This window comes from Protopterus annectens, chromosome 1.part1, assembly GCF_019279795.1.
Source record: "Protopterus annectens isolate FY-2018-M chromosome 1.part1, PAN1.0, whole genome shotgun sequence".
NCBI lineage: Eukaryota > Metazoa > Chordata > Ceratodontiformes > Protopteridae > Protopterus > Protopterus annectens.
This window is the reverse complement of record NC_056726.1, coordinates 1892285553-1892311400: the sequence shown is the minus strand read 5'-3', so window position 1 is coordinate 1892311400 and position 25848 is coordinate 1892285553. Positions and strand designations below refer to the sequence as shown.

Genomic DNA, 25848 nt, shown 5'->3' with positions numbered 1-25848 from the left:
ACAGTTACTGACTACTTACAGAATCAAGCATTCAAAGTTAGGGCATTCAGCCATACTTCTCTACAAGGATACTTCAGGGCAGGAGTCTGCCAAAGATCACTCCTTGACACAGTACTATACTTCATATTTGTTAATCATATCAGTACAGTTGTACTGTACTCAGACACCAGCCGCTATGCAGATAATGTTATAATTCACAAAAGTGAAATAACCATTACCTCTAAAAATATCTGCAAAAAACTGTATAACTTTGTCACAGTGGCTAACAAAAAATAATAATAATAATAATAATAATAATACCACAGTACAAGCAGAATATGACTGACTTCAATGATTGGCTACGTTTCTGGTGTCATTCTAAGGGGATCCAGTATCTGTCTGCCTGGGATGATATGATCTGCAGATCTCAGTGCTTCACCGGAGATGGCCTGCGCCAGTCACCCCAGGGATTCCTGATACTGGCCAAGGTTCTTGCCATCCCTATAGTGCCTTTTTAGGCAATGTCCTGAAGACAAAGTTACCACCATAACAGCTACATGCAAATGAAATCTGAGGGTTATGCTACTCATCTCTAGAAGTCTAAATCTCAAAATGCACTCGCACGAAGCACTCCTTAAAATGGAGAACATCGACATCTGTGCAGTGACCAAGACCTGGTTCAAGGCTCCTGAGAGCATCCCAGCACTAGCAGGCTGTAATTCATACCACACCTTTGGCCCCTAAACCTGGACTGAAGCACTAAAGGTGGTGGTGTCTCCATATTCATAAAGGATATGCAGACCTCCAGACTAGTAGCCCAACATAACACATCAGAGATACTTCAGGTACAACTAACACTGGGTAAAACAGAAATCCAGGTTATAGCCTGCTATAGATCACCCACCACGTCACAAGACTCCCACTCCACATTCCTAAACACACTAGAAAATATTAGGGTACAACCCAATACCCTTATACTGGGAGACTTTGACTACCCCTCCATTAACTGGGACAATTGCTGATGTACCAACACACTTGCTCAACGTTTTTGATATTCATTAATTCCAATGCCCTGGACCAACTCATTCTTATTCCCACAAGGGGCAGAAACATCCTTGACCTGGTCATTACTAACATGGATGACCGTTGCTCTAGACCAGTAATCAACTCCCCCCAGTCAGGTCTGACCACAAGCTAATCACTATGGATATCCAAATCCCAATCTCACCCTCCCTAAAGGAAACCACTGTAAAAAAATTCTCTAAAGCCAATATCGGCCTTCTAAAAACAGAAGTGGCTAACTTCATGACACCCATGCAAATGGAAAATAGGTGCATGACTGAATCATACACCAATGCACTGTATGAGCACATACACAAGTGCATGGAACAGGCCATACCAAACAGAACCAAGACACTAACCTCCAAAAAAAAGGAAGACAATCTGGTGGTACTCCACCATAACAAACTCTACAACAGAAGGAAAAAACTGTTTCAGAAAAGGGTGAAGTCCCAAGACTGGAAAAACTCCCTTGTCAGCCTCAGCAAAAAACTGAGATCCATCATCAAATCCTCTAAAGCTAGCTACAAAAATAAAATTGCTGCAGATTCTAAAGAGAACCACAAGGCATTCTATAGTTATGTCAAGAATCTACATGGCAATACTCAGATCTGCTCTGAGTTACAGCACAATGGCAATACATATACAGAACTAAATGATATTGCCAACATATTGGACGACAGGTTCAGTGCGAACTTTACCTCTCATTCACCCCCTAAATGGTCTATCATAATACCTGAGGAATGCCAAATCCTTGATATCATGGCTACACAGGTAAAAACCGCACTGTCCAAAGCCAAGAATACAGCTTCCATGGGACCTGATAATATCCCTGGCTGTGTTCTACATGAATTGCAAAGTGAACTGGCACCACACCTGAGTACCCTGTTTAATTACAGCCTCATTTCAGGCTTTGTTCCTACCGAATAGCGCACTGCTATGGTCATCCCACTCCACAAAGTGGGAGCGACTACAGACCCTGGGAGCTACTGCCCCATTAGCCTGATGAGTCTGATATGTCAGGCTATAGAGCACATCATCATGGACCTTATAAATAAGGACATAGGGAGTCTCCAAATTCTGGACCCCACGCAGTTTGGGTTTGTTAAAGGTAGATCATGCCTGCTCAACCTGATAGACTTCTTCGACTCTGTCACTAGAGTTGTGGATGAGGGCAAGGTAGTTCACGTAGCCTGCCTAGATCTTGACAAGGCCTTCGATACCATCCCTCACTATGGAATCACAGATAGACTCACTAAACTAGGCATAAACCCATATGTCATAAGATGGGTTGCCAAATGGCTCACTGATAGCACCCACACTGTGAAAGTAGTGAACTGCAAATCTGACTACCAACCAGTTACAAGTGGTTTCCCACAGGGAACGGTCCTAGGTCCTCTCCTGTTTGGCATCTACTTCTCTGTAGTTCAAGCCAGCACAAAGAGACTCTGGCTGACCAAGTTCACAGATGATTGCAAACTGGGAGCCATTATTAATTCTCCAACTGATGTAGACATTCTACAAAAAGGCCTCACTGACACCAGTGACTGGTGCCAGAACCAAGGCCTTTAAGCTCAATGCCAAAAAGTGCATTGTCATTCCCTTTGGGAAAAATTTGGTGCCCATGAGCTACCACATAGGCGGTAGTCCACTAAACACTGAAGGTGTGATAAGAGACCTGGGGACACAGTTTGACAGCAGCCTCTCCTTTAATAACCACATTGCCACTGTAGTCAGAAAGTCCTAATATGTAGCACATCTCATTACAAAAGGTTTCTCATCCAGGAAGAAAGAGGTCATAATCTCTCTCTACTCGTCCCTCATTAGACCTATTATAGAATACAACACCTCATTTGGTATGTACATCACTAGACACCTACAACAACTTGAAAGGCCACAAAAATACCTCACTAAGAGGATCTTAGGCCTTAGACACACGCTCTATATGGACAGACTAAAAAAAAACTCCTGCTATATTCTGTCTTTTATCGTTTATTTAGAGACGATCTCTGCTTGACCTACAAAGCCATGTCTGATCCAGAGCTGCTAGATATGCTACACCTAAGGAAATCCCAATCCCTTGTGCCACATGCTCCAGGTAATTAAACCTCATTACCACAATACACAGAACATGCTGGAGGGACAGGTTCCTAACCCAGAGACTTCCCATATTCTGGAACAAACTTCCCAGTCACATCAAACAGAGAACTTCACTGGCCCTCTTTAAGAGAAATCTTGACGAGTGGATGGGCAATTGGAAGTTCACTCCGGGGATCACTTCAGTGGCATTGCTTGATAGGGGCACTGGGAATTAACTTTGGGCGGCATGATGCCAGGGAATCTTCTTTGGCTAGGCTTATGTAGGCTCCAGGGCCATTAGCCTAGTACACAATTACAAACCTATGAAATACAGTTAATGAGAATGAGACCACCATCATGGCTTTTGCATTAAAAAAAACTCACATATCTCAAGCCCTCTAAAAATGTCTCCCCATAGTAACATCACCCTGAAATCAGTACAAAAATATAAACACCTTTGGCTTACAATAAATCCTTCCATTTCTTAAAAAACTCAAAGAACATTGTTATAAAGCAGTTACTTCCTCTATCTCTATCCATTAGACCACTGAAGCCAGGAGAACCATAGCAAAAAAAAAAAAACATGCTCATTCCAAGAATTTAATATGCCCCTCCCATACTTAAGCTTCACTCTTCCCAGAACATCCATCTCATCCAATCCACTGCCATTGTCATCTGCATACTTAATAATCTAGCTCCTTGTGATGGGCTTGTATATTATTACCCTTTCACATCAGCTAAATTGCAAGTGAAGCACCCTCAATACTCCCTAAGAGACCAAGGAAACAGTGTTATAATTGTAATCTGGCCACGATTTTTAATCTTACAGTTGCTGAAAGGACCCTTATCAAAACTGCTTCTGCCACATGCAGTAAGATTATTCAGAAAATTAGACCACTTAGCAGATTATAAATCATTCCAAACAGAACCCTATGGACACCTAAGTAACTCATACAAGTGCTCATGTTTCTTTAACAGAGGTAATCCCTTCTACTCTCTCTTTCAGAAAACTTGAGGTAGGAACTTGTCTGCATCTAATATATGAATTAAACTGTGTAACTGTACAATTACAAAACCACTGCACTTACAAGCTTTTCTACTAGACTTTTTTTCTTTTTCCCCACTCCTTCCTGCTCTTCCTACTCAGTATAACTGACATGATCACCTCTCAACTTCTCACAACAAGAAATGTGGACAAAGCCAGAACTAATGGGGAGACAAAGGCCCAAAAATAGGGACAGATTTTAAATATTGCTCATATAAACTTAGAAAGTTGCTAGAATGACATATTTTCAATTATTATATATTTTCCGAAGGATATGAAGTCTGAAGCTTAAATATCTGTCATTATTTAGTATTATTTAGTGACTACAATCCTCAATAGTTTGCCAAAAAACACAACTTTTTTGAGGACCAGATTAAAAATATGAAGCAAAAATGCAGAGTGTTGAAAGGTAGTGACACCCCCTCTCGCCATTTCTCCTTTCATACTTTATCATTATTTCAGTGTCCTAGAATGGTGCTGTACTGACCGGTAAGGCAGAGCAGTTCAATAACACCTCTGCAAGCTGAACATTGAGCTACAACATAACTAACTTGATAAAGTGCAACCTGTATTACTAAAGCTAAACTTTGTAGTTTGCTGTATAATGCTGAAAACTGTAAGTAATTAAATAACTACTGCACTTTGTGTTGAAAATATATTAGCTGTGTAATTTGCAGTGTATTTGCACCCATGGCATGTCTGAGAAGGGTCCAGGATCAGCCGACCTACCTGGTCAACAAACACAAGACATAAATGTTTATAGGTTAATATGTGTGACATTTGACAGCTCAGAGGTGGTAATGAGTTATCCAGGAAGGAGTTGTTATGTGCATAAGCAATGAGGAGCACAGTATGGATTAAAATGCTAAATCGAAATTGATAAGAAATGACAAAAATAGTGTAGTTCCGTCCGTCACAATCAGAACTGCACACAACACATAAAGTACACATGGGATCAACCATTACCAACAGTTCAAAAGATAGATGCTAGAAAACTGGATGTAGTGATCCAAGAAAAGAAGACAAAAGTAGCATTGTTCATTGAAATCGCTACACCCAATGACTTCAGTGCCCTGTGTACAGAGAGACACAAAGTTATAAAATATCAGGATTTGCAAGCAAAAATGAGAGCAATGTGAAGAAACCCAGATAGTTCCAATAGTAGTAGGAGCAACGGGTCATAAAACAGAGTCTACAGATATATTTAGATGTGCTACCAATACATGTAACTCCATACAAATTGCAGAAAGAGTCATTACTAGGCACATTGCAGATGCAGCAAAGAGCACTTTTGGCTGGTGTCAAAGAGTGAAACAATACTTATTTCATGAGCTTTAATCTTGACTTAAGAATGGGGTCCATTCTCATCATGGTATTAGAAACCCAAAAGATTTGGAGAAATTAAAAAGGGAGTGCACTAACACTTCAACTTCAAGAGCTTTCTGTGTAATACTATAATAGCACTTGTGCTGATGAAATGTTATTTCATTACAACCAGTTATTGCACACTACCTTAAAATAGAGTGCTAAATTCAACAATAGATAATGTCAAAGTTTCCCTTAGAATTTCCTTTCTGTTAGACAGAAATCACACTATCATATTAAAATGCATCCATCTCTTCCAGTCCTTAAAATGAATATCTGAACTGCCCCACACTTGTTGTCTGTGAATAGTGGGACAGCACTGGTATGCAAATAAGATCAGTGAAAGGCATTTGTGATGAATATTGAAAAATGAAGTATATTTTTTAAAACACACCCACTTTTTGCAAAAGTGTAAGGTATATAAAGTTCGGCAATATGAACTTGTGAATTACTTTGCAAAATTGTTAGTGTTGTTGTTCAGGATTGCCACCTATCCATTATTTTTCTGGACTAACTGGAAATCAAATTGATTGCCCAGTAGTCTGGAAAACACCATATAGACTCTAATATGCTGTTTCAAAAAAATCAGAGTTTGTCAAATTGGCAGATTTACATTTTACATTTTTTTTTACAGCAAGGTATAGTAATTCGTCAGGAAAAAAAAGCACTGCAAATGGAAAAGAGGATGTGTTTCCTCTCCTTGACATGACCATGACCATGACATCACAAAATGGGAAGACAGTAAGTGGAGATATGGGAGGTGCTCGAGGGTTAGGGGTCAGTGTGCAGGGCATGGTCTTTGTCTGTGGTTTCAACCATAAAGAAAGGTGGCAACCCTATTGGTGTTACTTTTTTCCCATATCTCTGGTGAGAATGGCTGAGCACAGTTAAGTTTAACGCATTTTAGGAAAGCTGCAGACTTTGCAGCTCTTGATTTTTTAAAAAGACAATGTGTATTTACTTTTTATGTAAGAGTATCCTTTTCTGGACACTCTGATGGTTTCAATAAAGAATACAAAGACTGAAAAAGTGGAGACAAAACAAAGAGGGGAACACAAAAGGGGAAACATCAAGAAGGTTTGTGCTGGAGGAGGTTGGAGTGGATGGGCACTATGTTTCATTTGAGAGATAAACCCCCTATTTTTTCAAAGCTTTTTATGAGAGGGTAGTGTGACTGGGAAGTAGTGAAGAGGGTGAATGAGAAAACGTAAGGGAAGAAGGGATGAGGAAGTTCCCCTGCAACCCCAGTCCGTACAACCTCAAACATGTCTACTGCCAAATGATGTTGCAGTAGAGGACCCCAATATTGAGGGGATAAGGGCCTGTATAGTTATGGTGGTTGCCACCAACTGTGAGAGTGTGTCTTCTACATGCTGAAGAGAAGCTTTGACCACTCACAGTAGGGTGTGACATCAGCTTAACCAGACCATTTTTGCTAGCATGGTTATTACAATAGCTAATAATACAATTACAGGTTTGGTGTAACCAAAACAGTTTTGCCACATACTGATTTTTCTTAAATGAAACCACTATTTCCCCTTCCATGTGTCATAAAACTGTTAAACTTGGTTAATACATTGCATGGATAATGTTTATTGGTAAAAGTTATTTATGTTTTACCCTAACAGCAGTATGTGTCATGTAGTATAGTAGAAATGATTTTTCCCCTTTTTATTGGGGGATGGGGATAAATGTCAAATACGTATGTGATTTTTTTACTTTTATAAATGTACAATTTGAGATGTTTGGGTGTGGCACACAATGTTGAATGGAATGGTGCCCTTAATATTGCAGTACAGCTCCCGCTGTGAACCAGGAGGGGTCCTAATGAAAACATGGGTGCAAGCTATCATACTGAATACCTCAGACAAATGTAATAACCCACAATAGTCACACATAGTCATGGCCTGGTCCTGAATTGATACTAAGAAATAGATGTACTGATCAACATTTGCCAAGACTGCATCCAGGAGTTGCTACATTATCCTCTAGTGTGAAGCATGTGAGATCCACACCTTGTCCCCAAAGATCGTTATAACAAATATTGTGAGGGCTATACATACTTTGGTGTCCACAGGATTAGGAAGTCTGCACATTCCTCCAGTGCCCATATGGGGGTCAAATATGCTCACTAAGACCCTTATAATGCCCCTGTCCACTCTGAACCAATCAAGGATTTCCTGATTATCAAAGTTATAATGGGCAATGCTTTCCTTATATGTTTACCTTCTTCTTCACAAGAAGTTAATTACGTTTGAACTGAGGGAGGATATAAAGACCAGTATGCATATTTAAAGTGGAGAAAAACATTCCAAGGTCTTCAGACACTCTGTTGTAGAACAGACTGCTGTGTGGGAAAACATTTCTCACCCTCTCAACTTTTGTGCTATCTTCTAAAACCCAGGGAGTTTTGAACTGTCTGTATCTTATAATAATTTGAACAGATGCATAGCTAGGGTAGGGGGAAAGGGCAGCGAGACAGTTGACCCAGGCATAAAGTGCTATGAGGCAAGATCATCACTTGCTCGTCTTAAGTGCATTACCGGCTTTCAGAAACAAGGTTGATATTGTATTTGCAGTCAAAGCTTCATTCATTTGTTCCTTCATTCATTCACTTTTATCCTGAGTTAAAGACATTGATCCTGAGACCCTTTGCAACCATAGCTCAGAACTAGAAATGCAGTAAGCATACATCAGACATTACATTATTGAGTGTTGTCTGCTACCCATTCTGATGTCTGCAACCATGTGACAGTTACAGTAAAGGCTGTTCTGCATGCCAGTAAAACTAAACTAATGATGAAATAGAATAACAATGAATTCATCAGCAGTAAATATAGCATGACAGCATTTGAAGTATAGAGAAATAGTTGAAATAATCACATAAATGACCCCCAGACCTTTCTCCAGTATACTGACATAGTATTCCCTTGAATGATGGCATTGTAATATTGCATTTTTTTCTTTCCAACTACTTACTCAGGGGAGGTAAATTTATTTTGTAAATGAGAAGTTGTGCAGGTCTTTCTAGGACTTACTACTGATTGTATACTAACAGTGTTTATTTATTTATTTTAAAGAAGAGATGCCTTCAGTAAGATGAACAGAATTGTCCTAAGCAGGTGATTGCCATCTGTAGTGAATGCAATGACCATTCATAGCTGATGCATACTTTTTACTGAATCTGTTTCACTGCCAGCACTGAGTCCTTCTACAATTAATACAGTGAGAATGGTGTTTACGCAAGGAATGTTCTATTAAAGTTAAAAACTAACACTCCCAACAGTGGACACAAGAAGAAGAATATGGACAAGACTTTTTTTGAGATATTTTTGTTTATCCCTATTCTTGTATATAAATATGACATCCATAGTTTAAAATCTCATCATGTGGCATATATATTGTAAGAAACAAGATATGGCACCTTCACTTATTCTTACCTTTGAGTCACAGCATCTAATAGGTAAGAAAAACATTGGAGCAGAGAAATATAATATCTAAATATCATCATTCAGAATTGTGACGTTGTAAAAAAAGACTCCATTTCTCAATAGGTGATCTATTATTTCGACACATTTTCATTAGTGCCATATCTGTGCCATGTACTCATTTTTAGTATGTGCAGGAATTGCGTCTTCAATTTAAATTGTTAGAAATTTGAAATTGCTGTAATAAGAACTAGTGCATTAGAATCAAAAGGCAAGTTAGCCTCACTTGTCATTTGTTTGTCAGCTGTCTGCTCTTCCTTCTTAGACTTGAGACCCAGAAGCCATCATTAATGGACTTTATTATTATACATAGATTGTTAAAACAGCAGCTAGCATTTCCGAAAGTGCTGTGATATGTAGACATACAGCATTTTTTGTGGTTCTTGTGACAGCCACCATCCTTTGATTGTAGGTAGCCTTGCTCTTTTTTACCTTCACTCTTAACTAGTTTTTCACATTGTGAGCATGTGTGTTCACTCTACTGCTAACAAGCATTCCCACCAGTAGGTATCGTAACCATTTCAGATATTGTTATCCAAAACAGCTTTCCCATACATGTACCATGTCTGAATCCAGCTTGGGGAAAAGGGAACATTTATTTACATAGACCCCTATAATCTATAATTAACCCATTTTCCACCTTAGATGCGCCATGCCACATACCCACAATACTCTTGTATGTAACTTTGGAGGTTAACTGTGGTCCTTTATGGCCAGGAAAAGTTGCAGGATTTATGAGTCATGATGCAAGGCCATTTCATGATGCAACCATATTTTAGGTTCATAGGTTGGTGCTAGGCTATTGACACGGAGGCCCTTATAAAACCTAACCAAGAATTTTGGCCATGTTCCCACAAGTCAGCACCTGTTTCCCCTGTCCAGCAGGGACAGAGGTGGGATCCCAGGGGTGGATTTTCTGTTTCCCAACCACTTTTTGCATCATGCTACTACTGGTCTGTGATGTGTGATGATGTTGACAGGAAACACATAGTTTTCTGCACATCTGCATCCAGAGTATTTACCTGTGTAAGAATGTATGCAATATGTTTACTAGGACTTTTGCATTCCACACCATCTGCATCCTCTATTTGGTAGTGTTATAGCAGTAAGTTTCTTCACCTTTCCATTGACAAGAAAAAGCAAATAGTTTTCCATGCAGTTTCACCTCTTGGACCAGAAAACACTTGGCACCGTGGCAAGGTGTAAAACCCAAGTCACAGGCAACATAGTGATATTGTTCTGGCAGTTAGCACAAAAGGACTAAAGCCCTGGCTTAACAATCTGCTTCCTGAGCCATGGTTACAGCGTTAGAAGTTTTCCACCTTCATATGTGTCCTGTGTTGACCATGAGCAAGTCACTTAACCAGACAGTCCTTTGGAACAATTGGGAATTTGGGATAAGTTTGTTAATGGGCTTCTGGACTGCATGTCTAGTAAGAAGATATGAATCTTATACAAATTGCCCAGACCTGTACTTGCCCTAATAAAGGAATGTGTTAACCCTGTAATGGCAAATATGCTGAGTCAGATATTTTCATTGTTTTATTGGTATATTTGAGGAGTTTCACAATGAAACCAGTGACCTTGCTTCCAGTCCCCTAGAAGGATACTTATGTCCTTGTTGATGACATAGCAGAATATGATGGACAGCTATGATCTGTCTTCCGTTCTACATAAAGTTTGTGAGGAAGTAGCTGTTCTTTTCATTAGGTCGCATCATACCTCCATTTGACAACCTCAGAAGTGAGAGGGATTTAGGGCCTATCTAGAAGTGTAGAAGAACCATTTGTATGGCTATTTCCATTTGAGTCAAGCAGTTTGAATCTTTGTGTTTACCAAATACTCCATACTCAATGCATTGTTCCCTAGCAAGTTTTTATTAAATTAGCCAAACTTCAGAATCTCAAAATTACTATATGGTGCATGTAATCAGATTATTTATTAAGGGCACATAGCACTATCTGGCATATTCTGTTTATATACAAAAGGAGGTAGAGCAAAAGGAACATTTCTAATGTGTGGTGCATTCTTGAGAGTAAGAATGGTGACACATAAATGTTATACACTGCTTGTAACACTTAACAGAAATAAGCAATTTCTCACCAAAGCAGCAAAGATTTCAATAGCAAATTCCCACCTTATCTCCACCCTACTTTATGCCTCTCCAATATATACCAACCTAAGGCAATGTGATCTAAACAAGCTAGAGACCTGCTACAACAAAATCGCCAAATTCGCCACAGGGGCATCCTACCGTAGTCACCACTGTCTCTCACTTGCTGAACTGGGCTGGCTTGAACTCCCTAACCTCCTTCAGTGGTATCAACTCTCACTTGCCCACAAACTAGTAAACCATCCACTAAATGTCCCATCCCTCCAGAATCTACTCCAACCCTATCGCACCACCAGATCACTAAGATCCAGCAACAAAAATCACTTGCAGATCACTAAAGCCAATAACTCTGCTGGTGAAGCACTATTCTCTTGCACCATAGCCAAATTATGGAACTCACTCCCACCCACAATTACCTCTGTACCATCATGAACCCACTTCAAAACTTTACTAAAAGCGCACCTAAAAACATGCTGGCTATGCCCTTGCAACTCCCACTCTAATATCATCCACCCCATCCAACCACTACCTTTCTTTCCACTCCACTAACTACCTTGATTATAGCAAGCACAGATGCTCATAAGCCTAGTACTTATTATACAGCAGGAACGTCTTATTGTAACATTTGTTAATGTCTGTTATGTACTTCACAGATAAAGATTCTAGTTGTCTACTGATGTACTATGTTCTTCATCTGTAAATATGTTGTAAGTAATTGCTATGTTAAATTGTTAATCGCTATGTAAATCCAATGTAACTACTGTCTGTTACCTGTACCTGAGCTTTTCTCCCCAGGCCTCCACTGAAAATGGACCTACATCCAGTCGGATACTCCCGGTCAACAAATTTAAATAAATAAATAAGTAAATAAATAAATAAAAACAGCTATGCATCTATTATATATGTAGTTCACGGGCACTGACACAATATTAGAATATGGTAATTATTTGTTTTGAAGGGTTAATAAATTAAGACATTTTGCTTGTTGGTTACCTGTTAGCATCCTTCATCATGAGCCTTTATCTTTTTGCTGCACTTTCAGATCTAAGAACTTGGACAGTAGGAACAAAATTTGACAAGTCCTGTTTCAGCTAAATTGCTATTCTGTCTCATAAAAACTTACAGAACTGTTGCTACTCCAGATAAATTCACCTAAGGAAATGTGACATTCCCTAAGATACTGCAATACCATAGTAGGAGATATTGTTTTGGAGAGTGAGGAACACACAATTCCTGGTTGTTTTGCACTCTTTAAAGTAAAAAAAAAAACATCTTTGGAGAACAGCAGTTTTGCTGAACTTTAATTCTGTAAGCTGTAGTGTAAACTTAGTCTATAATATAGTTTTCTGTTTCCTTGTCTCTGTGTCTGAGAACTTCTCAAGTACATCAAAACACACATCTACAGAAGATAAAAAATCATGGTACTACCATTTGAAATACTGTCTTCAATCTTGCTAGCATACTTCTTGAAAAATTCAGAATTTATTCTTTCCTCAAACAATTGAATCAGTTCTAACAGGTGTACCAAAATAACATACACTGGAATAACTAGAGTGAATATTAGTCTGTTGATTCTGACACCTATATCCTGGTGCCCAGGCTTCAGGATTTTTTTATGATTACTATAATAGCTATTTGACATGACTTTTGTGAGAAATTTGATAGTGGACTTTATGGAAGAAGTTTTCTTTCTGATCAATTGCTTTATTGTAATGAGTTTCAGTATATTCTATGCTCATTCCAGTATTCACTAATGCTTCATTTTATAGTGTTAAAAGCAAAAGAGAGACAGAAAAATAAAGAAGCACCAGACAAGATATGGGAAATGCTGATGCATTCTTTGCTATCTCCAGCAATAAAAACACTCCTGGGAAACAGTTGTGGTATAGCCAAGGAGTTTTCTAATGGATCCTTTGCTGAGTTAACACAACATTCAAAAATGACATTGACACTGATTAATTTTTTGTCTAGTGTTATCAATCTATTCATTAATTAGTTAATTAGTTCATTCATTGATTCATTTAATGCAATTCCCAGGCCTTTACCAGTCTATAACTGTATATTATCATAATGAGTTTTGGTGAGTCTGAGAGGTACAGATTCATTAACATTCTTTAATAGTTAACACTAGATTGTAAATCACTGGTTAATTCTTCCAGCGTTACAGTGTTTAGTTGCTGCAGTTTTTAATAAGTGGCACATAAAAGCAACATGTACAGATCAACAACATATGCTAATGTAGAAAAAACAAAGCAGTGTGGTAGGATATGAAATAAAGGAAACTGTAAAATAAACCTGACTACATAACAGTTTTTTTAATATAAATTTAAATGTAACTTTAAATAACTGCATTAAATGTCTGTAGTGAATCCAGCTTTAAAAGGAGTCTGTGGCCTTACAGAAGTGCAAGCCCAGTGTCTTCCCACAGTTTTTCATATTGGTTTCATTTAAATTCTCACACTCCATTTCACCCATATGAAAGGAGTCAATGAATAGATACAACACTGTTTTGGTGAAATGAAGATCATTTAGGACTGAGCAATGCAAAAGACGTATGAATATATATTCCAAGAGCAGTCTTCTTTGCCTGAAATTCTAAGGACAGAATTGAGCTTTTCTGTTCAATATATATGAACTGTAAAACTATTGAAGCTGGATTCATAATCACAGCTGTTTTTTTTTTTTTTTATCTGTAAGTGTATGTGTGCTGGGAAAAAGTATGTTGCCAAAGGCCAATTATATTTTATTAGAGAACGTATGCATCTGTTAGTACATATTCCTGGTGTATCTTTTTATGATTTTACACTGGTACAAAAATGTTGCTTGGGTATTAAAATATAGATATTCTTTTCAAATTACTTTATGAAAAAATTGTTCCTGCATTTGTTTAAAGATAATGTTGCAGACAAATCACAATAATTACTGGTTTCTGAGCATGTAGACCTTCATGCCAGTTTATTGCAGGATGTCCACACTCTTGCTTTCTTGAATCTGTGCAGTATATCATTAGAGATGTGTTTATTTAGTTGCCACTAGACAAAAGAAACACTAAAACTAGTTGCAGAGAAAACTGCTTTTCCCACCCCTCCGTACATTTCCTTATCCACTGCATGCAAGTCCCGTATAATCAGTTGTTTCCTTCTTCCTGCTCATAAGCCTTACTTACTAGCCACACATTGTTGAACATCATCACTATTTTTGGTCCTGCTGCTTTGTCCGGAAGGCTGTTCTAGTCATACCTTTCAATCTCTTAGTGTAAGAAATCTGGACAAAGCCAGACAGAGTGTGTGTGTGTGTGTGTGTGGGGGGGGGGCAAAGATAGGGACAGCATTTAAATATTGTTCCTATAAACTTAGAAAGTTGCTAGATTAAAAGGTTTTGCATCATTACATATTTTCTGAAGGATATAAAGGCTGAAACTCAAATGTTTGTCTTTAGTTGGTATTATTTAGTGACTTTAGTATTTAATAATTTACCAGAAAACCACACATTTTATCAGAAACAGACCAAAAATATGAGGCAAAAATCTGGACATTCTGTAAAAATCTGTACAATTGAGAGGTATGGTTCTAGTATATCCAGCATCCATTAGAAATGCTTTTGCCATGAATCAGTCATTAATGCTCACTTTTTTTTTGCCAGCCATACAACTTAACATGTTTTGGATATCCTTATGTGATTTCAGTTTTTTGATTGTGAAATGAATGTCAAGTAAATCTACAAGTGGGTTATGATTTGTTGAAAAAAAGACTCAGCTTCTATACAAATGATATTAAAAGGGGCTACATGGAGGGAGGCTCACCTGAAAATCTGTAGAAGTGTTGTAACTGGTCTTCCTTGAGCTCTGTCTTCAGGATTTTTTTTTAATTCTAACTGCACCATGAAAGACAAGAATTTAGACAAGTATGGTATATATTTGAGGATCCTAAACCACACCATAGAAGAGGCATATCCCCTTTAGTCACATCTGTACATAGCTATATACTCCTTCTTATGTGAATGGAAGAAACAGGCTGTGGACCCATTGACTTCTAGTACCTGACAGAGGTGTCAAACCATAAGTTTTAGGATGCTTAAAAATAAATTACTCCAATCAGCACAGGGCCTCTACTAGACCGACCATTATAAGAGACACAACACCAAAGCAAAGATGCCTTCAGGCTAGATAATATCCCTAAAAAAATATCTGCAAAGGCAATGGGCAAGGTTTCCAGTGGATCCTTACCTAGGGAAGATCCAGCAAAATTAGGGATAGAAGCCAAATGTTGTTAGACTTCAAGAACCACAAGGTGCCATCAATATAGAGCCCATTAGGAATCATACAGAAAGCAAGTGGATCCAATACATTCATCAGTCTCAAAGCTCTGCATCTTATAACAAACCTAATTAAGGAAATTCATTCAGAGTCTAGCAAGCATGAAAAATTTTTGTAGATGTATATCGGGTGTCAGGCAGACCATCACTTACATGAAATGATGCACTTAGCAGAGTGTGTACATGGTGGGAGGGATATCTGTATGTCTCCTGGCACTGAAATGATGAGATGCCCTTAATATTTACATACTACACCTATAACACAAGTTTCTTTCAAGCATTAAGCAATGATTTTATATTTCTCACTTGCAGCATTAACATTTGATAGCACGTCTTTGGCTGGGACTGATGAGACTTCCAGCTTCTCAGAGAATAGTGACAAAAAAACGTTGTTACCCAAGGATCTCTTGATACCTAATAGGGAAACTCAAAGTATCCTTTCTTGAGATCAGTTTGGATATAAATAGGTGCAAACTATTAAATCTGATGCTGGGTCCAGTGAAATGCCTTTCTCGGGCCTCTGACTGAGAGCCACTGGAATGGATAGCTTTTATGACTTTCAAATAACATCTTAATATTGCACAGAAATTAGCTTAACAAACAGAAAATTATGGTTTTATACTACATTGTTTATTGGTATAAAGTAGGCAAAGTAAGTATAACATTATTGTTGTTTGTTATCACTTAACTTATTTTAGTACTTTTTTAAATGTAATTTCCACACACTACACAGATGCTATTTGCATGTCCTAATAGCTAATATTTCCAATGGCTCCATTTGCAAGGAGACTTTAATCCAGATTTTGCTGCAAATGCTATGAATATGAACATAAATCTTTGTAAAAGAAGGAGCTAACAGCTTTTAACAAGTCACTCTGACTCTATTTACCATATCCTACTACCAAATAACAAAGCAAAAGTGAACTCATTAGTTGTTTTAGTAATATACTGTATAGTTAGCATACTGACCGAGGATCAAATCAAGTCAGATAGGACCAAAAATCAAATCAAGCTGTAATTGTGGGAACAATACATACAGGGGAGGAATGAGGTTTAAAAGAAGGCAGGACTTAAATGAGCTATGTAATGTTTGATTGAAAGTGATTGGGTAGATTATAAGGGTTGTATAATGTTTGCAACTGGGAGTGCGTCAGTATGGTTTGCAGTGTAAAATGATTGCAACTAGAATTGTGTCGGTGTGGTTCATTTTCATTTACATAAATGTATGATTGCTTATATCATATGTGATGGTTTAATAAAGATGTTACTTGTTTAAGAAAAGGGGCAGGAATTGAATAATTTGTGCAATATTGCATAGGTTATATGACATATAGCAATATATGTGAATTATACTGTTTATTAATGTTAATTTAATATAATTTGATTACTTTTGTATAAATGTAAATTTGCCTGTGTCACAAGTGATGATTCAATAAAGGTATTAAAAAAGGAGCAAATCAAGTTAACATAAACAGTTCGTTATGAAGATTTTTCTTAGTTTTTGGATAAGATTTTGTGAAGCTATTACACTCCTTGTTACTGCTCATACACTTGGCTTTGCATTACTTTTATTATTAGTAGCATTACTCAGTATTATTCACTTTGAATTACTACAGTGTGCATCTAATATTTCACTGTATCTGGCTTGATCTCTACTTCTGCTTTATACCTTGGGCATCTCTGAAAAGCTTGTACTATGATGATGTTATAAAACCTGCCTTTCATTGAATTGCTGTTAAAATTCTAAAGATGCTGCATTTTTAACCATAACAAATTGCCTGCAACACACAGACTGTTATTAAAGATGTATGTTACTTGCACAGCAGGCTGAACCTTTTAGTGCAGGCATCTGTTTTTACTAGGCAGAGCATGTCACAGTGTTCATCTTTTTTTTTTGTTTCTCTTCTTAGAGTTACAGACGAAGTGCTGCCTTTATTGTCACACTCCATCCGCTGCAAAACACCATGACAGATTTCTGGCGGCTAGTATATGACTATGGCTGTACTTCAGTAGTCATGTTAAACCAGCTCAACCAATCAAACTCAGCTTGGGTAAGTTCTGCTACAATGCATATTTCTAATGGAGTTATATGTTTTTCTACAAAGTATTTGAGATGGATTCTATTTGACTATAATTGGATGATGAGTCTGTAGGATAGTGCCATCATTTGGGATACTTTCTCAGACCATCTCTATGACGTGCTATTTCCGTAGTTAAATGGGGGGGGGGAGAAAAACACAGAGAACCTATGTTTAATATTTCTTTATTTTGTTCTATGAAAGTACATACAAGAAAAACATAGAAATGCACTTTCATCCTATCTAGTCAGAACTTCTTCATATCCGAGTTGTCTTTTGTGAAATTGCCATGTGTAGGGCCATTGAGGGATCAGAGAGCATTATGCACAATTCCAAAAGTGAATTTGGCTTGCAATGCCTTTAGGCATAGACATTTTACACTAGTAGTGGATATTTGTGTAGAATATCTAAGTAGTGGCATGATTTATTCAAAAGGAGCATAGATGGAACCCAAAATAAGTGTTGGACAACCTGTATATCAGTACTGGTACAGCAAATATTTTGAAATTGGTAGCTCAAAAGCCTACAGTACCATTTCCAGTACAGAGGTGGAGATGTTATCAGGCAGTAGGGTATGAGGTTGCTGTTCAAGCATATGCATGGCAATCCTGAGTAAGAGTTGTTCCTTTCCTATATGGGAACAATTACAAAGTTTACTTTTCAAATACATATATTTAACACAGCACCATAGCTTGCCAACATTTCAGTAATGTCATTGCTGACACACAGATGGCACTGCTGGATTTTGACCCATTTCTGGAGCATAATAACTGTGCAGCTTGACCATTTGGAGTCAGACTACACTGTGCATATGTAATGGAAATCATTAATATAGAATATTTTTGAATCCCATTAGTTATGTATGGCATAGTGGTCCTTGTTGACCTATGAGATTTTGGTTTAATGTTTAAACTCTCGTCTTCAGAATCTGCTGCTGGTATGGTGTGGCATACTGAGACAAACCTGAAAACAATATGTTAGGATTCTAGAGCCCCCCCCCCCCAATGCTACCCACAATGTTTCTAAGTACCTCAGTAGGTACGCCTTTCACAAATGAGAAAAAAATGACTAAATGTGAACACGACCTTGATCATGTGACATTCTCCATTTGCTTTCACTGGTACTGCAGGGAAGAGTTGGTGGTGATACCACAATTGCCAGGCTTGCCATGTTTTTGGGTACCCACACCATATCAAACTTGCAACATAAAAATATGAACAATTTTGGGCTGTGAATACACAGTTTGAGCTTTGCAATAAACCTTGGTTCTTTCTGAGCTGAGTAATGACATTCAGCATTAAGCCACGCACATTACTTTTATTGACAATTTGCTGAAGGTCCCCTGTTAGGCTAACAGGAAAACCCTGAAATAAAGCTGTTGAGCAAATGATCCAGAGTAAAATGCAAATAACACAGCTTATACTGCATTTTCATGTAACAAAAAGAGGAAAAGTCGCAGGAATCATCAGTTGTTGTTGGCAGAACAACAATATTTGAAATTGTTTTGTGCATTTTATGGAATTTGAGAGTTTACTCTTTGTGACTAATGACAAAGAAAAACAAGATTAAAAAATTCAAAATGAATGAATGAAATGAGAGTGTTATGCAAATACATGGAGAGGAAGTAGCAATGGAACACATAGGAATTTATCATAGCAGGTTAAGGAACCTTCACAACCATACAGATAGCAGAAAAATGACAGATTTTAAAAGCACAAAACAGAAAGTCAAATCAATAGAAATACATTATAGTATTAATATTTAGAACAGAAAATTGATATGGGATGGACAGAAATAGGGAGGCATGAGAACAGAAATGCAAGCAGGTGAGGTAAAGTAGAGAAAATATGCAGTGTTGCCAGAACCATAATGTTGTCAGACTAGTGACATGCAAAGTGGGCAGAGTGGCTGTTGCAGAATGTAGTATATGAGAATGGATAGCAGAATAAGGCCTAGGTGGTAACTGTTATAGTAATAAGTTAGCAAGTAATGTTCTGAAGTCTGAGGATTATATGGGAATGAATATTAGAGTAAGGCCTAACTGGTAACTGTTATATTAGTGAGTCAGCAAGTAATGTTCTGAGGTCTGAGGATTATATAGGAACGATTAGTAGAGTAAGGCCTAGGTGGCAACTGTTATCGTAATGAGTCAGCAAGTAATGTTCTGAGGTCTGAGGTTGTGCTTTGACTTGAACTTGTGTAAAAGCAAAATATCTGAGCTAAGGGTATTATTTACATGTGCTTTGTGGCTTAAAAAGGATGGCCAGGTAATGAGAATTGTGAGTGTGGTGCAGAAAAATCAAATGTGAGGGTCTATGGTAGGATGACTGTGGAATTGGAGGTGGGAGGGGAGCAAAGTGGCATACCACCTCCCCAACAGACACACAGACAGACACACACACTCTTGCAGATGTCTATCACTCTGCGGCTGCCCAGATGATGTTCAAGGTTTGTTCCTGCCAGAGAAGGATTAGCAGGCAGCTATAAACCACAAGAAGTAATACTCAAGTGTGTTCACTTAAAATAAAATGTAAGAAGGGACACTAAGTAATGCAGCAGGAAATGTGCTACCTATTGCAAATGGAAATTAAAACATTACAATATCAGGAAAGAAGAAGGGTTTTACAAGAACTGGAACTTATTAGCTAAATGCCTCTTTTAGCATCAGCAGCAGCCACAATAATTATGTCAGAGTAGGAGGGGAGTGAAGTTTGACATACCCCTAGACTTATGGATACCAATCAGTCTGAACTTATTAGCTTATTGTCTCTGTTACCAGCAGCCATGATCTCTGCACAGTCAAAACACTAAACCTCAGCTGTAGCCTTACTGAATAAACCTTATTAGGAATACAAAAATAAAAAGGAATTAAAAAAAAGGACAGGTAAATGTATCCATATTACTAGCCTTATTTCAGTTGCTAGAAGTTCTATAAAGTTGATTAACTTTATTTGTCTAGGTGGGGTAATGTTAATTGACAGCTGTATTTGTCTGGGTGGGGCAATGTTAATTGACAGCTGTATAGGTGCAGTGTGATTGGCACTGGCGTATAAAATCTTATTTTTAGTTGGCAGAAGTTCTGTAAGGCTCTTGTGGAGTTGGGGATGGTAATTGAGAGGTGTACAGATGCATTCACTCAGCACTGCCGTAAATAATCTTGCTGAAAACAAGTGTGTGGCTGCTGAAAATAAATATAATGCATGGTATCTCCTCTCATTCCTCTCTCACAGTGTTTTTGTTTATGATAGCCCTCTCAGATCCTGTAATGTGAATGCAAATAATGAATATGTAGGGTCCAACTTCCTCGTCCTGTAATGCTAATAGACATACTCATTGTCGAGACTTCCTCTTTCCCACCTTGAGTAATGTCATCATGTATGTTTGTTATTAAGGGTCCTACTCCTGCCTCCTGTTATGTTAAATTAATGCTTATTGCTCTATGTCACCATCTTTTGTCATTCAAAGTCACAAAGATCACATTCTTATTCTGCATTGCCACCCCCACTCCATTTCCCTTATGTTAATCCCTTTTTGTTTCACTATATCATTCTGCAATACTATATTCTTTGAATGCAAAACATTCCAAAAGCATGCTGCAAATAAACTAAATAATACACATTTACATGCTACTAGATTTTCTATATGTCTCATGTAGACTCGTTGCAGGCAAATGTAGGCCAAATGTTGATGGAGCATCTGGATGCATTGTACCCCCCCAACACACCCATACACTGCTATAAATCCTCTATAACCCAGATAATATACCAGCCCTTAGAAATATTATCACCCCCCATAACAATCCAAGATTGCTCCGATCCTCGAACAAACTACTAATTCAGACAATCAAAACTAACAATGCAGCTGGTGATGCCCTCTTTGCCAACTCTGCAGGTAGAGCCTGGAACTTACTTCCAGCTGACATTACGTTGCTCTCCACCTTAGGCCAATTTAAAACTAAACTCAAACAACATATGGCATTACACTGGCTAAGCCACTGCAACAAGCCTGGCTAAACTCTCAGCATGAATATGAATAATCTTGTTAACCAACTATTGTTAATTCTCTCCTGATTATAAGCAGGGGAATCTTCTAACCTGGGATCTTGTCTATTTCATGTTTGCTTATATAGTTTTTGTAATTTCCATTCATGTAATAATTGTCTTAATAGTTATTTAATGTATTTTTGTAAATACCATACAGGCAATTATGTCTTATTAGTTAGTTAATGTATTGTATGTTTTTGGAGCTTATCTCCCCGGGCCTCCACTGAAAATGGACATTGATCCAGTCGGAATATCCCGGTCAGCAAAAGTAAAATAAATAAATAATAAAAATAAATTGGTGTATGCTGTTACAAAGCAGTGCTAGAAAGGGATACTGTGAGCAGCTGTGAATACATTGCCTAGCTACATCCCATATTGTCATTGAGAACATATGGCTCCAGCACCATAGAGATCATTAGAGCTGTGAATTGGTTGAAGGATCATGACAGTATAGAGGAAGGATTGTTATCATTCTGCTATGCTGTATTATACAATGATGCCATAGTGTAAATCAGGGTTAATCCCTGATACCAAAATAAGCTATGCATTACAAATGACACTGTGACATTTATGAATCACAATGGTGCAAATTAACAAAAGGGACTTGTGCAAATGTTTTCCATGCAAACAATTTCTTAACTTTTGCTTAGTGTGTTTGGTGTTTGTGTATATTGCTACACCCCTATGAACAAAGCGTACCTCACACAACGGGTAAACTATTAATCATTTACTTTGTGACATGGTGTATTGCTTAATTCTGAAACAACCTACTTTAATTTTTGTTGTTATCAGTTTTCAGCAGTTTTCTTTGTTTTGTTTTAAAATTTTCTAAGCTCAGGGAGGTTTCATGCTTTTCATCTTTTTAAGACAGAGGGTAAGAATTAATAAAATGTGAGATCTAGTCTGTATATCATTAAACAATTAGGAACAAGACACAGTTGATTTAAATTCTGAATTGCGTTCTTAAGACATCTAGTAGCTATTAAATGGTGTGAGGTTGTTGCTGAACTGTTTTGGGTGTAATATAGTCCCAGTGTGAGTGGTCGATTTAAGTCTGACCTGTGCCAAACTTTGGCCTTTAGTACTATTTCTCCATGGCTGTTTCATACTAGAAAAGTTCAGTATCATTTTTGGGTCAGTCTTTGCTTCCAAACAAATCTTGTATTGAATGGATGTATGGAAGTAAGGGTTACTTAACTCTATCTCTTCAGAAAAGATGTCTCTGACATATACAGCATGGAGCAGTGACTGAAGTAGGAAGTCAGAAAAAAACTACAAGTCTCCATACAAAACTGGATAGTTAAAATAATAAAAAAACTCAGGAAACAGTAGAAGACTTGTAAAAAAATATTACTTTGGGAACTGACTGAATAGTCATGAAAACGTTACATCTCTTCATACACTATAAAAGTATGTGAAAACTGTTGGCACAGGCATATAAGCATTTGTCAATGTCAAATAATGGTTTGAAGTGGAACTGAACCAAAGCACTAGTAGTTAAAGGTAAGTGGTTTATCAAATGGAAAAACATGAGGCAGTCGGCAAGAAAAAGTATTATGTTACACAAAGTTTATGAGTGATAGGCAATGTGTTTTTGCTGTAGTGATTCAGTTGTTTACTTTCCTGTTTGTATATGGTAATAATCTCAGTACATAATGAAGCTTAGTTGCCAAACAGTGGGTCATAGTCATAGTCTATGTGGAAACTTTATTGCTACACTGTCAACAATATATGATCAGCCACATGACTGCATTTTAGATAAATAATATTGTTACAGTGCAGTTTAATTAGTTTGTTGTTGAAATACTGCTTAGCTTCTGTTTACATTCACAATTATTATACACTGGCTTCAGTTGTAAAAATCCCTGCTGTATTGCTTATGCATTCATTTCTAAGTTGATGAGGCCAATCTCCCTGGGAAGGTTTGAGCCTGTTTTTTTTTTTTTTTTTTTTTTTTTAATAAGCCCAAAATAATCTGAAAATGCTGAGTACTTCAAATGTTAACCGTGAGTTACAGCTTTTATGTTGGATCAGGCTAATAGTCTAACAGAAAAATCAGGCAGATAGGATCACATGAACATAATTGTCAATCATTATGGACATTTTATTGCAATTTTTTTGTAAAAGAATAGAACCCTATATAGACTAATGGTTAATTTAGATATGCGTGTGTGGGTGTGTTACAGTATTGCACATGCTTATTCTGTTTTGGGAGGTCCACAACATATTTCTGAGTACTTGGAAGGTTCAAAGACTTTGCTGTGCTTTTAAGGAAGTTTCCTGTGGTAAAGTTTGGAAAAGTGAAGTTGTGTAAGTAAGTGTACCATAACAGTAGATGCTGTATGCATTTTGTATGTAATATGCACTTTGTTTTACATTTACATAATGCCATGAAATACTTCTTGTAAACTTGTTTGAAGATTTTCTCCCTGGCTTCTACTGAAAAGGGATTATACCTAGTTGGACATTTCTGGTCAAAAAACATAAATAAATAAATGGATCACTGCTGCACTAGCCTTATTTATATGGATTATAGTCTAGGCAGGATATAACCCATATATCTCAAATCAAATGATATGTATCCTCTGCATTAACAGACTGTCACTAGATGGAGGTAGTATGCTATTTGAAATAATGAAATAAGTTTTCTTGTAAAATACGTATCTCCTAATTAAGAGTACATTGGTATTAAAATGAACCAATTAACATTATGTATTTGCAGGGAGCCACATTTGACTATATCAGTGAAAAGCAATAGCCAAATATGGGTAGCATTAATTCTTTTCTTTTGTTTATTTTGTTACATATATAATTCTGTAGAATGTGTATAAGTGGGTGTAGCGACATGACAGCAACGTTTTAGAAACTTTTTCTGCATTTCAGCTCCAGTGCATGCAAACTTTTAATAAAATTATTAAACATAAAGAGGATTGTAAAATTAAAGTTCCAAGAAGCATCAGCTGGTATGATATAAACAGCAATGGAGCTGTACTGCTTTTGAAAATTTTCAGTACATTTATGTTTGTTGCTGCATTTTACCACATCATATGCCTTGATGTCTGAATGCCTGTTAATGGTAATGTAAAAAGAAAAGTAGAAAAAATGAGGAGGTTGTAAAACGCACCACATTTGAATTTCACAAGATTCAATAGTTGATGTGAAAACAAGCAGATGCAGGCATATAGTGTCTATGAAGGTTTTTAGTTAGTCTAGAGTGTTTGCCTTGTTATTTATATAGCTTACATATGGCAATGTAATCATGTCTCTCATGATGATTTCCATGCCTTACTCAGCTTAATCTTCACTGTTGTCACTTTCTGTAAGTTATCCCTTTCTAGGAAAAACTGAGGAAACGTGAGTGGTTAAGAAGCAATGGTTATCCCTAGGTACTTATCACCATTGCAGAAAATGTGTATGCATTTAAAGGATATCGTAATTTCAAATAATCATAAGCTATTTTAGATTTCAGGGATAGGGCAAATACTGCTTCAAAAACAAATAACAGATTACCCAATACTTTGATGCATGATCCTCAGCCTTTTGCCTTGTAAGAGCAATACTCACCAAACTTGGAAATAAAGTGGTTAAGTTATTAAAGTTTTTGCTTCACAGTTTCAAGGTCTGAAGTATAGTGCAGGAATATGCATTCTTCCTGCACATATCTAAGTCTTCTCAGGATAAGCCTATGTTCTTTCACCTTATAATAACATAATGGTTGATTGGCTGCTGTAAACTGTTTATACACCAATCGTTTACCTCTTCTGTTTTGATCTCTGTGACAGCTGAAAAGAATTAGTCAATTTTCCTGGTTAAAAACATAAGGAGTGATGCAGACTGACACAAAATGATGCTCAGACCTAACAGCTCACAATGCTGTTCTGAATGATGTCAACACAGAGGGTGCTTGGCCTTCGAGTACTGTGTCAAGCCTTCCTCTTTGAGCAGCACCGTCGGCTGGCAGGTGTAGGGGGGTTAATACTTGTCTGATACTGCACGACCTTAATATGAAGTAGAAGAGTCAAGATAGCCACACTCACTCAGAAGTTGTCACATCCCAGAGAATCACCAGAGATTTACAAAAAAAAAAAAGAATGAAAGAAAGAAAGAAAGAAAAACTTCTGCAGATAAACACATGTATAATGCAGGACACAATAACAGAGGGACAGGTGAACAGAGTGAGAGCAATGCCTGGCTTTTCACATATTGTACAATGCATTAATGTCATACTTGGCTGTTCATACATATCTGCTCATATGTGGTAGTCCAAGTACTGTGGCTATATATG

The 25848-nt window shown here is 37.4% G+C and overlaps 1 protein-coding gene across 1 annotated transcript in view; it reads left to right on the top strand.

Moving 5' to 3' along the window:
- Positions 1–25848, top strand: part of PTPRU (protein tyrosine phosphatase receptor type U) — a 4710560-nt gene that overhangs the window by 4190104 nt on the left and 494608 nt on the right. The window contains exon 28 of the mRNA XM_044089740.1: positions 17353–17493. Within this exon, the coding sequence (XP_043945675.1) occupies positions 17353–17493 (141 nt within the window). The remainder of the gene's footprint in view (positions 1–17352; positions 17494–25848) is intronic.